Source organism: Patiria miniata, unplaced genomic scaffold, assembly GCF_015706575.1.
Source record: "Patiria miniata isolate m_02_andy unplaced genomic scaffold, ASM1570657v1 HiC_scaffold_16, whole genome shotgun sequence".
NCBI classification, from domain to species: Eukaryota; Metazoa; Echinodermata; class Asteroidea; order Valvatida; family Asterinidae; genus Patiria; species Patiria miniata.
Window position 1 is genome coordinate 1,786,490 of NW_024037054.1, and position 13,160 is coordinate 1,799,649.

General features: G+C 37.9%; 1 protein-coding gene across 4 annotated transcripts; it reads left to right on the top strand.

Moving 5' to 3' along the window:
* Positions 1-525: 525 nt before the first annotated feature.
* On the top strand, positions 526-11,173 carry LOC119722634 (elongation of very long chain fatty acids protein 4-like). 4 transcript variants are annotated; one of them, XM_038192848.1, is made up of 7 exons: positions 526-821; positions 2,490-2,617; positions 3,491-3,678; positions 4,332-4,412; positions 5,089-5,260; positions 5,617-5,744; positions 9,449-11,173. In XM_038192848.1, the coding sequence occupies exons 2-7, from the start codon at positions 2,554-2,556 to the stop codon at positions 9,617-9,619; spliced, it is 804 nt and encodes a 267-aa protein (XP_038048776.1). In that variant the 5' UTR covers positions 526-821; positions 2,490-2,553; the 3' UTR covers positions 9,620-11,173. The 4 variants fall into 4 exon arrangements, with proteins under 4 accessions (XP_038048776.1, XP_038048773.1, XP_038048772.1 ...); XM_038192845.1 differs by having other exon boundaries at positions 530-894; positions 2,490-2,620; XM_038192844.1 differs by having other exon boundaries at positions 532-821; positions 2,490-2,620.
* The last annotated feature ends 1,987 nt before the right edge of the window (positions 11,174-13,160 follow it).

A 13,160-nucleotide genomic window follows, 5' to 3' on the forward strand; every position in this document is an offset into this window, starting at 1 on the left:
AACACCCCACTAAACAAACAAATACAAAACAAAACAAACATACAAAAAAACCCCAACAAATCCCCCAAATAACAAACCTAAACAACCCAACAAACAAACTCCCCCAAAAACATACAAATGAAACGCTGCTGAAAAACAAGCACACAAGCGGAACTAGAGATTTACACATAAATATACATATCAGTGAGCACTATAGAATAGTTATCCGAGATCTTGGAAGTGATCAGACAGACTTCTTTTGAATGAACTTAAAGAGTCAAGTATAACCGAGTCTTTAATATGAGATGGAAGGTTGCCCCAGATGCGTGGAAATGAATGGGTGATGGAGTTCTTGTGTGCATAATTGTTCAATTGTTCAATGGTCAATATGCAAAGTCTAATGTGTGACTGGTGTATGGATATCCGCAATCCAGTCTTTATATAGAGATCAGTAGAGCAGAGCGGACCTGTAAAATTATACGGTACAGTCACTGAGTACAGTCGAACCGTCCAACTAACTTTACGTGGTAGTTGAATAGCGCCCTCTTGAAAAAAAATCGCCTTGACATTGTGTTTGTCCTGGTTATTACATAACTTTAACTGCGGGGATGTGCATATATGTACATGTGTGCATGCAGTCATGCGTGAAATACAAGCGTGCTCTTTTGTACTCGGCGACGCCGTGCGCTGCTACTGCTAGCTATCCGTTCTTTGCTTTATAAAAATATCCGGATTTGTGGAACGCTTTAACGCTGGGAATGTTTTGTAAACCTTTGTAAGTTGAACCGGTACCAACCTCACTCTCCTGCGGCCTGTTGGACAGCTGGGAAATAAAAGAACAGGTAGGCCTATGTCAAGTTTCGGCAAAGTTAAAATTTAAAGGGGAGAAAGTTGAAGCATGGTTGAAGCATGGAGGTAGGAATAGAAGCATAATATCACTTTGGGTTTTAGCTTGGAATACCCAGCACCTAGCTGCCTAGGACCTACAATCCTGGCCAAATCTCGCTGGGCCTCCAACCCCCCGGCCCCCGTTCAATCATAGAGCTCTATGGTTCAATGTTGTCTCTCATTGCGCGGTGTGTGCTCCAAAAGCCTCCATCAGCTGGAGAGAACAACATTGACCAGGGGAGCGGGGGAGGGGGTCAGACAAGTCGACCGTTGAGACAACTCGACTCGGGACAAGTCGACCGTTGAGACAACTCGACCGTTGAGACAACTCGACCGTATGTGCGATAAATGGAAAGACAAGTCGACCGTTGAGACAAGTCGCCTCGCATGTTTTGGGCCTAGTTTTGGGGAAAGTACCGGGGATTTGTCGGCGGCTGGTCGCCGTTTGGGAGTAATGACATATGAAGTTTTTTTTGTTGCATAAAAGAGCCGATATAGCGCAGCGTACGTGATTGGCCGTGCACACTGTTCGTTTTTCTGGGCCACGTGCGCGCATCCCCGATCAACGTGGCCGTACCGTGCACGGTGGCATCGTTTTTGCCGGGCCTGTGTGCCCACTTGCCGCGCCGGTCGACGTGCCCGCGTGCCGAGCCCGGCCCGGTCCTCGCGGCCGGGTGGGGCGCACCGGCCCGATGCGACGGTCACCGGATCGGAGCGCCCTCTGTACATCGAGTTTGCCCGCGCCGCGCCCGTGATCGGTCTTGCCACAGATTTGTGCAACTTTTTCTGATCCACGTGTATTCATTTCCATTAAGTCGAGCAGTCTCAACGGTCGAGTTGTCCCGAGTCCAGTTGTCTCAACGGTCGACCTGTCTCAACGGTCGACCTGTCTCAACGGTCGAGTTGTCTCAACGGTCGACTTGTCCCGAGTCGAATTGTCTCAACGGTTGACTTGTCTGACATCCGCGGGGGAGTGGGTGACCGTTGCAGGCTCAGGAAGTGTCCCAACCAATTTGGCCGGGATTGTAGGCTCATTGGGAGATTCGCCATGGCATTAGCTAGACCCGTGAACGTGGCTATACACAGCCACGCTTCAATCTATAGTAAAAACACTCTATTGTGATCTGCGGTTACTGTGATTGAGTGACCGTTCTAGCTGCATTTCGGCCACATTTGACAGAATATTTGCATACAAAAATGACTTGTACAGCCTAAATCCAGCAGAATATTTTTTTCGGCAGAATTATGTAGATGACTTGTTCATGAGTTGCTCGACTGTGAAGCGGTTGACAAGCCCCCCCCCCCCCCCCGCATAACTATAAAATCAAATATTGGTTTTAATTGTATTTATTTTGTGTTATTTTTTTAATTGTACATGTATCATTCATTTCATTTGAATATGGATGAACACTCCCCCCCCCCCCAAGAATGTTTGCTCTAGATTTGGGTTGTGTTATTTTTGTCCTCATCATAGACAGTCGAAAAAATCTACCCTAGTGTATAGCTATGCATTTAATAACTTTCAAAAAAGTTTTTTGCTATTCAAAAAGAGGATGATTTACCTCATGTCCAACAACATTCTGATAATGACAATCAAATGAAACTGATGTTGCCTCTTACAGATCTCTTTAATCATCAACAAAATATTGATTCCAAGAAACCCCAAGTGTTGATTATAGAGACATTATGGACTTCATCTCTGGACTGGGAGCAAAGGTGGCGTATGTTTATGAACTGCTGGAAGCACAAGGTGGTAAGCTCAAAATATGTTTACTTTAGCAAAAGCAAGTTGAATGTCAGTCAGGTTTCTCATAATGAAATTGTGCTTTTTTTTCTTCGGAGACCATGAAAAATGTCGTGTTTCCCTGAGTACAATCAAGGATGCATCCTTGGTTATTGTGAAGTTTCTGTCTTATGCAGATCCAAGAGGTGGGACTCTTTTATTCAAAGTAAAACTAGGTTTTCTCTTTTCAACCTTTTTTTACAAAGAGTACAATGCCCCACAGCATACTGAAATTCAACCATTTTATCTCTCCAAGATTTTATTGTAATTCCATAAAAAAAAATCAAAGTTTGTCTGAAATCTTATGACGTTCTGATTTCCCAAAAATTAAATATTAAAAAAGAATTCAAAATGTTTGTTTCCAGAATATTTCAAGTAAATTCCAAAAGTTTGAGGTAACCAGATCCTCAAAAGATTTGTAATAATGGAATATTATAAACTTAAGTATTTAAAGCTTGACTTTGTCCTTTCACCTTGACCATGATTGACAATGAAGTGAATAAAGAGCACCTTCAAATGAAAAGTGATCATAGCTCATATACTTGCATCAGTTGCATATCAGTAGAAGAAGGTGTCTCGGTGATTAATTTTAGTTGGTTAGTACATGTAGTTCTTGCAGACAAAAAAAATTCTTGTAAAATTGTCACATCAAATAAAATTGAACAAAAAAACCTGGTTCATTTAGCACTCTTATAACCATGCTTTTTCATCTTCTGCAGTATCCCATTTTAAAGACGTTGACAAAAGTTTAAAAAAGTGAGAATTATAAGTCTGAGCCAGCCTTTGAATGAATACTGTTGTTATTATTGGTGTAATGTAACTTTCCTTTTTTTAATCCAGATCCAAGAGTTGAGAACTGGCTTTTGATGAAATCACCCATCCCTATATCGTGTATTGTCATTGGTTACTTGCTGGTTGTATGGCTAGGACCGAAGCTTATGGCTAACAGAAATGCTCTTCAGCTCAAGCCCATCTTGGTGTTGTATAACTTTTTCCTGGTGGGCCTGTCAATTTACATGTTTTATGAGGTTTGTACAAAGCATGCATTAAAAGACCATTTCTGAGAATGTACATGTATGTCAATTATATTTATTATTTTATAATTTATTCTGAATTGAAAGAAATGAGAGTTAAGTGTTTTTGTGAACATTCATAGAGTGCTAAGCTGACTTGGCAAGTGTAAAGCTGTACTTCCTTTTTTGTAAATGGATCAATTTACTGAAACCAATATCATCAAGATTGAACAATTTATGGTGGTTTAATAGGCCTAGATGTCCCTTAACTGAGGACTATCTAAAATTGGCAGTTAGGTTAATAAGAGTACATTTGTCAAATGCCAAAAAGGTGTGTGCTTTTTTTATAATAAATGTAAAAAGCCCTTAAATACAAGGGCCATCACTCAGAGTGTGACTGTCATCCCCACTGCCATGGGCATCCCAAGAAGGAGGCAAGGAAGGCTGCACTTCACTTCCCTTCCTCATCTCACCCAACCACCCCACCTCCCCCCGCCAAACAAAAATGTACTATTTAAAAGTCAAAAATTTTACTATTAACTTAATGTATATTTACCGATCCCAATCCAGCCCACTCCAATAATTGTATACAATTAGAGAAGTCTTTTGTCAATTTGTGGTATTTGCATGGCATGTTTTCAATATCCTTTCAACTTGGTTTGTTGTAGTTTCGAGTGACATCATGGAAGGCAAACTATAGCTACAGGTGCCAACCTGTGGATTATTCCAACAGCGTACTTGGAATGAGGGTGAGTAATGCATGACTCCTCTCAATCCGTTGTCAATTATACTGCAGCTTGTCAAGATCATGGTCAAATCCCAGTACATGTAAATAACTTTTTCAAGACTTTGCAGGTGAAACTTTTTTTTATATGGGGTACATATGGATCTGACCTTTACAGGGGTTACCAGACTGATAATAAATGTAAGTGCAATGATACATTGATACAACATGAAAGTAGAAACATTTTTCATACAAATATGACCATTTTTTTGTTTTGTAGAAAGCTATGCCAAATACAATGGAAGGGTCAGGTGATAATGTTATCACCTGAGAAGGCACTCTCCAAAAGCTCATCAAAAAAATTGAATAATAATAATAATAAAAAATACAGTTCAGTATTTCATACATGTAAATATGGGTACAAATACCATTTGTGTCATAGCAATTTACTAAAGAGCATAATGTTATCGGACCGAAAATTATTTTAGGGAGAATTAGAATATAAGTCTGCCACTCAATACTCAGCATCAACTTACTTTACATAAGTATTGGAATCAACCAGATTTCCTTGCAAGCAATATCCAAATGTGGTGACATTATCACCACCCCCCCCTTAAAAAAATAAAAAATAAAAACAAATAAAAAGTTGCCACATGCTTATTATATTTTATTTTATATCATCTTTAAATTGTATTTTCTAGATGGCACGAGTCTGTTGGTGGTATTTCTTCTCCAAGGTTATAGAAGTCATGGACACAATCTTCTTCATCCTGCGCAAGAAGAATAACCAGCTAACATTCCTGCATGTGTACCATCACAGCAGCATGATGGTCAACTGGTATCTGGGAGTCAAACTCATCGCTGGCGGACAATGTAAACCTCAATATCTTACATGCTTGTGTTTTTTGGTGTTCATGTTCTTAGCCTTTAGTATATTGGTAATATATCTAATCTGCAAATGTGGAAAGAAATTGATATTTATAGCGTTTCAATATTTTTGTGGTAAAAATCGACCAATAAAAAATATTTCTCTTTGTAATGCCAGTTGCTTCTTTAGGCTACATGACATTGCTTTTTCCAATTTCTAAATGATTATGCATACTAAACTGTAAATTGCTCAATGCCATAATATGCCAATTTGGTCCAATTGTGTTAAGTCCTGAAATTCTTAATTTATAAACTATTTCATGATTCAAATCAAAGTAATATTTTACTTTTGTTTTATCCAGCATTCTTTTTAGCAATGTTAAACTCCTTTGTACATATCATCATGTATTCCTACTATGGGTTGGCTGCCTTAGGACCGGGAATGCAGAAATATCTCTGGTGGAAACGTTACATGACTCAGATACAGTTGGTAAGATCAACATATTTATCCCTACCATAGCGGCCTGTGCCACATGAGTGCTGCAAACATTCATTTGTTATACATGGCAATGTGTGTCTGTCAACTGGGACACCTTGTTATTTCCTGGCACAACATAACACATCTAGGTCATGTTGCTCCTTTTGCAACATTTGCATGCCTTGTTAATAAGTCACATATCTGCCACTCGTCCCAGTTATCTTCCCGAGAAACTACACACGTTATTAATCCAAGGAGTTCAGCCGGGGTCAACAATAACTACCATGACTCTCAAAAATTGGTTAAATGGGGAAAATCTGTAATGTGCATAAATGGAAAAAGTCTGTTATGACTGTACATCTGCAGACTTTCTGTACTTGCATGATAAGACTTCAATGCAACGTACGTACCTCACTAAAATCCATTGTAATATTGTAATTGGATTTGTAAGCACTCTTGAATTGATCACTGTTTTGAACAGCAAGGGGCCCAGATGATGGTAACCAGGATACCCTCTGACATGACATGACATGGCTGTATTTGTGACACATGCAATGTTATGCTATTATTCCAGTTTTGCGTGAGGTTGTAGACTATGCCGTGAGAAACATTTTCATGTTCCCAAACACAAAATCGCTTGACCTTCACTTCCGGTGTTACCGGAAGTGCAATAAAAACTGAATATAACCAAAAAACAGAAGCAATTTACTACAGACATATATTATGAAAGTGTTAAGTGAGGAATGCCAGACACAAAACAGACATCTGAAAGGGCGCCCCCTAGCGGCACATAAAATAGTGTTTTTGTTTTTTTATTTTAAAACCATAGTTTCAAATTTTACCAAATCGCCCCTTGATATTCTTTGATTAACCACAGATAACTTGGCAAGGTTTCAAATTGATGACGTCATCAGACCGGAAATTACTTTTATGAGAATTTGCCAACGATCATATTTTAAATTTAATTCTATCATATGATCCATGTTGTATATCTTAGCCCAAATAACGAGACCATTACAATGTTCACCTTTTGCTTCCAAATACTGTGACATCATCAAACCAGAAGTTCGGTGTGATGAATACATATGTTACACCCCCAACGGCCACGGGAGCAGCCGCTGCAGAGTGTTCATTAACACTAAAGACTGCAAAACTGCAAGAATAAAGACAAATGGACACTGGTTTAGCTTGATGTGGTGGTCAATGTTCCTCACTCATCGAAGTCTTAGATCAGAATCACAAAACAATAGTAACAACAAATGCACAAAATAACTCAATATACATGATTCGAAAATCGACTCTGGTATCGATAATAATATCGATTCTGTCCTGCTTCTGATAAACATAATCGATTCTATCACCTAAATCGATACTGAGCATGTCTCAACCTCACTGTTTATCTCTAGTCCAAGAATGACTCACTACCCATGCTGTGCTCTAACTATCAAAGAATTCATGCACATGTACAATACCGGTACATACATGTCAACAAGCAGTACAAAATGTCCTGAAGTACATGTGTGGAATAAGCCAAAAAATGGGGAAACATTTTAATAGGGAAATCTCTGTCTTCAAAAAAATAAAGTAAAAAGGAGTAAGCAAAGGAATTCTTCTTAATTATTCTTAACTATTTCAAGCGTGAAAGTTAGTCACAATGTCACTCTCCATACAGTGGGACAATATATAAAAGTTATAAATGGCACCATCAAAACTAGCTCTCAAGAACCTGGCAAATTCAGTCCAGTATACGCAAGTCAAAAGCAACTTAATATCTCTAGGCGCAATATCAACTAAATCTGTGCGGACAGTACTTTCTTTTAAGTAACACTACCAGTGAGTCAGAATTTTATAGTTCTAAATTCAAAACGCAGCTCCAGGTGCGTTCTGCGCGACATCGCACAGAACGTGCCACGCGCGCGTCATTCTCATAAAAGGGTTGTTTACATCTTAATCGCCAGCTGAACACTCCATTATTTAGCTAGAGGGATGTTTCAAAAAGCATGAAGTGAACTTGTTGAACAAAATCGGGATTTTTTGACGGAAATATTATATTTTTTGGACTGAAAAGGTATTTTATGAATGGGAATAAATATGTACTCGGTCGGTATTAATCACTCTGTTTAAGACCGCTTAGAGTCTGGGTGCTGATAATTACCCTTGCCTCCGGGTAATTATTAGCACCCAGACTCTAAGCGGTCTTAAACAGAATGATTAAAACCTCTCGAGCACACATTTATTCCCTTAGTTAAATCTATTTTGTGTTTGTCCTCCCAACCTTGCATATGCTTGTGAGTCCGTACATGTTTGTTTCTTGTACCTCTGTCATTTTGCCTCTGAAGATCTTGCTAAGATTGGAACGTCAGGCTGCCTTGATGTTCTTAGATTTGTAGATTTCAATCCAGTCAGAAAGCACTTTGCAGCAGTCATGTTCATTTTCATACTCTAAGAAACAGTAGTTTTCTTCGAAATGCATTTGGTTGTGAGAATAACAAGAGAATCTAAACATTGAACCTAAATTTGCATCATTACCTTTCCCCCAACTTGAAGAATAGAACCCTACAGAGTGATAACAAAATGCATTACAAAAACTAGTCATGAAAATGCACACACAATTTTTGCAAAGGGTAAAAACGTACATTCCATCCTGCCCGCCATTATTTTTCCATACCACATATTCGCCTTGATTACATGTATATCCAAACATCACAAAAAAGTAAAGTGAGACATTCAAAAAGTGAACCACGATGTTGGAAACATTAAAACGTGGCAAACAAAAGGTGAATCAGGTGAACCATGATGTTGAGAACAGATCTAAGACGGCAAATTAATTGTCCTTTATAGAACACCGACCGGTTTCCCAATATGGCTTCAAATGACTTCCTTCTGCCGTTCTCTGTACAATATCCAGTCAATATAATAGATTAGCGGTCTAATGCAGTATCCACTAGCCTTCTGCAGTGACACGTAAAGCTGTGTTGTTTTAAACATTATATAATTTCTCTAATCCCGTAACTTCATAAAAACATTATGTATGGCGACCTCCACTATAATTTTATAGTCTCTAATATGTGGTATGGAAAAAAGGGCATCCCACCTGATGAAAATAGTTGTGTTCAAGTCCAAATGTTATTTCATGTACCTTAAGGATACAGAGAGGGTATAGCTTTACATGTATTAGAAGTAATTATGAGAATTGGTAGTTTACATCAATTGAATATAAATTGTACTCTCAGACTCATTAGCCTCGGAAATACCAGTATTTTTCTTGGAGGCCTAATAATCTGATTTAATACATCATGATCCTGATAAATCTCTTGCCACTGTTACATCATGTCCGTTGAGAAAAGATGTGTAAACAGTCAGCACTTGTTTGATGAAAAGGCCTGCTACAGGTGATTTGTTTGTTTTAGTTTGCACATCATGTCATATTGATAAAGAGGGTCAAAGTTCCTTTGTGAACAATAATTGTAATACAGTAGTTCCATTATTTCAGGATCCAGTACAATGGAATTAAGTTTTGATTTTTCCCTTCAGATTTGTGTTAAAAGCAATCAAATTTTTTTTTACAAATATATATATATACATATATAACTTGCTACATTTTTCAACTAACAGCCACACTTTTTTTGCATTGAAATTTAGTAATAAATATCTGAAGTGCATTTCTTTTTCATGAAAAACCTAAGCATTATTTTGTTGTCTTTGATTCTCTGCAGATGCAGTTTTTGGCAGTCATCATTCATACTGGATACAACATCTGGGTAGACTGTGATTTCCCACAGGGTTTTAATTACGCAGTATTCCTGTACTCTATATCTCTGGTTGCACTCTTTGGAAACTTTTACTTAAAAGCATACACAACTAAGCAGGAAAAGTACAGAGTATAGATGTCTGAGGACCTTTGGGGTTTTTTTCAAAGGATGCAGTACCATCGATATACAGAGCAACATCTGTACATATACAGTACTCTGCAATTTGCAGAACTAAGCAGGCAAAAAACAAACAAACAAACAAACAAACAAACATGAACCAACAATTCCTAACAAATTTTAGGAAAATTGGCCCTCGCATATGGAAATTAGGATGGGGGCACAATGTGCCCACTCCCCCTTGTCCTTAAGGACCCAACATAACCTTGACCTGATAAAGTTACAATTAAAAACTTGAACTATCTTGCATTCCTGCAGTGATGACTTACCACCACTGATTTTCTGCGATGTCTTTCAATAATGTGGTACATTATAATGCTTTTCATGAATAAATTATCATTCCAAAAATTCTTCATTATCCAAATTTACGCTCCTTTCAGATTTAGACATTTAAGAGCAACTATGGTTGCAGTCAATCCGAATGACTCTAGACTCTACACTTATTGCGGGAGACACCTAAAGTAATTAAACTATGTCTTTCATGACTTTCTTATTAATGTGATTTCACTTAATATTCAGATTAAGCTGGCGAGAGTTGCAAGGCACCGAAAATAAACTGATTTCATAAGTTTCCCATGATCGCACTGATTATTTTATGTTGATTAGTAAATTTGTTGGCATAAAACAGATTGTCTTTTTTTAAGTATGAACTAAAAAAAAGAAGAGCTTAATTATTCAATGCGGTTTAATCGCCAAATAAAACTTGAATACCAGTGTAATTGTTTTTATACATTTCAGTTACACCTGTTTAGTCAGATTTAATATGAAATTAGCAATTGAATTTTACTTAGATTGATTTAGTGTACACACCAGATTTTTCCATACTCTTCAGGGTTTTTTGCATCTTATTAAATCCCACAGACTTTGTACAATTTTGTTCTACACGTAGGCGGCATGGTAGTCATTTCTGTATAAAGCTCCAAGATCTTGATTCATGAAGACTTATGTCATGATGGCATCATGTGGAATGTGACTTTATCTTGGAGGTTCATTTCAAGAACTATCAATTCGAACATCTGAAACTTTGTGTGCAGAAAAAAGGTTTTGCTAGCACTTAACCTATAGGCGTATATCACTTCCAGTGAAGCATTTCAGTTCTGTAAAGATACAAAGCTATACTGTAACAGAGGCGACTTTTACTTGTATTTCATCTTTTGTTTTGTTTTCGGAATATACATTTTACTGTATTAATTATAGTGATAATACCCATGGTTAATTGTAGTTGCCATTTTGAGGTTTACAATTGTGTCTCATAATAATAATATTGTGACCACTTTTCTTAAGTAACCCGTGGTGCCCTCTAATAAACTGAAAGCGCCGCCTAGTTCCAGCTCTTTTTTTTACAAGGCCCTCATGTGCATTTTAAGCGTTTATTAATTATACATGTACATATTTGATTTACACAACACTTGATATTTATTTGGACTTTCGCGTAAATACTTTTTCAATATTCGATTTTATGAGACGTTTTGCCAGTGATTTATCATGCAATAAACAAATAACAAATTTTGACATGTTTTTGATACCAAATTAATTGTTTCATATTACATGTAAACTGATGCACAACCTAAAGTTGACGGTACATTGTACTTGTTATTAATATATTGCATCGCATCCAGAAGCACGTATAGTCAATTAAGCCGCTTCCAAATGTTAGGGATCCTTATTTAGTATGGTAGATAGGGGACATATTTTGGGGAATTGTGCCTTTGATGACACAAGGATGACATCTGGCACACAGTCAGAGTATGGCTATAGGGCCATCGCAGATTTGTCCTTTGAAAAAAATATGGGTAGAATAACAAGCAATTTTCAAACTTTTCAAAACGGCTGCCATCGCTTGTTATTCTACCTATATTTCTTTAAAGGACAAATCTGCGATGGCCCTATATAGCCAAATATATTTCTGAAGACATACTATGTGTGCCAAATGCAATGCTTGTATCATCAAAGGCACAATCCCTGCACCTATCTGCCCCACTAGTTATATCGTGTTGGGAAAAACAATCTAAACAACAGTTTTGGGTGCTTAGAAGGTCCGTTTATCGGACTTATATTTATGTTTCCACTTTCCACGATTTAGTTGGGATTTTGGATTTTTGGCGGCAATTTCAAAAGCTTGGGCAAAATGCCATGCATTTACTTGCGTGTACTTCTATTCACATAATACGCGAGCTACTATCACTGCTCTGAAACGTCTATGTTTCGAGGGTCAGAAATAATCCCAAATAATTTTAAAATGAGAAAACTGGGTTCCCTTTTAAGCCACTTCCCGATAGGAAATTACATGCCAATTTACCGTAATGCCACAAAGTTAGCAAAATTCTTAAAAATTCGGCTTCGTCATCATAACGCGAAACGATATACATGTACATGTGTGCTCCCAAGAAAGTCTTTTCCAAGATACTCTGTATTCTCCGCGCTCTCATTTGCGTGGTTAAGGTTATCTTGTATTTTCAAAAGCCGTGCTTCCAAAGATACTTCACTGGATAGAATTAGAATGGATTCATGATATTTATTTTGTATGATTATGCTGTCAAGTGGTTTGATATTATATTTGCTTTAATAAGTCTTTGAAAAACCTTGTTGTTTACCGACATATAATAGACATTTGTACAATTTGTTTATTATACGGCAGCCGTGCCTGCCTAGTCTGAGTATCAGCCGTTGTCCAACGGAGTCCTCTCTGCTAATAAGCATGCGCATCATGCGACACCGCGCGTCAGCCAATCGGAGTAAACTTTTGAAGCTGTGGTGTCATTTCGATCAGAAATAATGGACTTAGCTGTTGATTGGTCAATTTGGCTGCCAAGTTTTTGTAATACAACAACGGGTCACGGAAGACCCGATAGAAGGTGCCCGCTGAATGGTCAAGGTCAATACGCGGTGTTGTTTTGCATAATATTAATCACCGAATCTGCGCGAACAGACCCTGAAAGTACGCCATTTTGTCCTTGAGCTTCCGGATCCCTCGCGTGACCATTCTATTGGCATTTTACACTGGGTTGCCCTTTCTCTTGCTATAATGTTTTGACAATGATTTCTTTAACCGTAATCACCCAAGAAACCATCATGTTGGAATTTTATCTTGGCATTCCACACAAATAAATTATGAGAAATCAGTTGGAGATGGGCAAAAAACGAATTTTACTTGCGACCTTTTACATCCGGCATTTTCGTTCCTAGGTCTCCTTGTTCGTTCACGTTTGTTTTCACAGCGCGGACTTGCGTGCGACGAAAATGTATAACGACGCGAAGATTTATAGTCTTACCTTCAGCCGATGGGTTGTAGATTTAGTCGGGCTGGCTTATTTGCAGTCCTTAACTGCGGTCACTTTAGATGTTTTTGTAAGTGCTATTTATGAGTCCTTTAAGTTTATTCAAACAATTGTATATAGTCACACTCTGAGTGATGGCCCAACTTATAGTTTCCTATTTAACTTTAAGTTTTCAACCAATGACCGCCACGAAATTATTTCATAAATGTCCACATGTATTT

What these genes read in the sequence shown, in the direction of transcription:
- LOC119722634 (XM_038192845.1), top strand. Translation starts at nt 2,554, where the DNA reads ATGGACTTCATCTCTGGACTGGGAGCAAAGGTGGCGTATGTTTATGAA. An exon ending in CAATTTACATGTTTTATGAG is followed by an intron (nt 3,679 to 4,331) that starts GTTTGTACAAAG and finishes GGTTTGTTGTAG; the next exon opens with TTTCGAGTGACATCATGGAA. An exon ending in ACTCATCGCTGGCGGACAAT is followed by an intron (nt 5,261 to 5,616) that starts GTAAACCTCAAT and finishes TGTTTTATCCAG; the next exon opens with CATTCTTTTTAGCAATGTTA.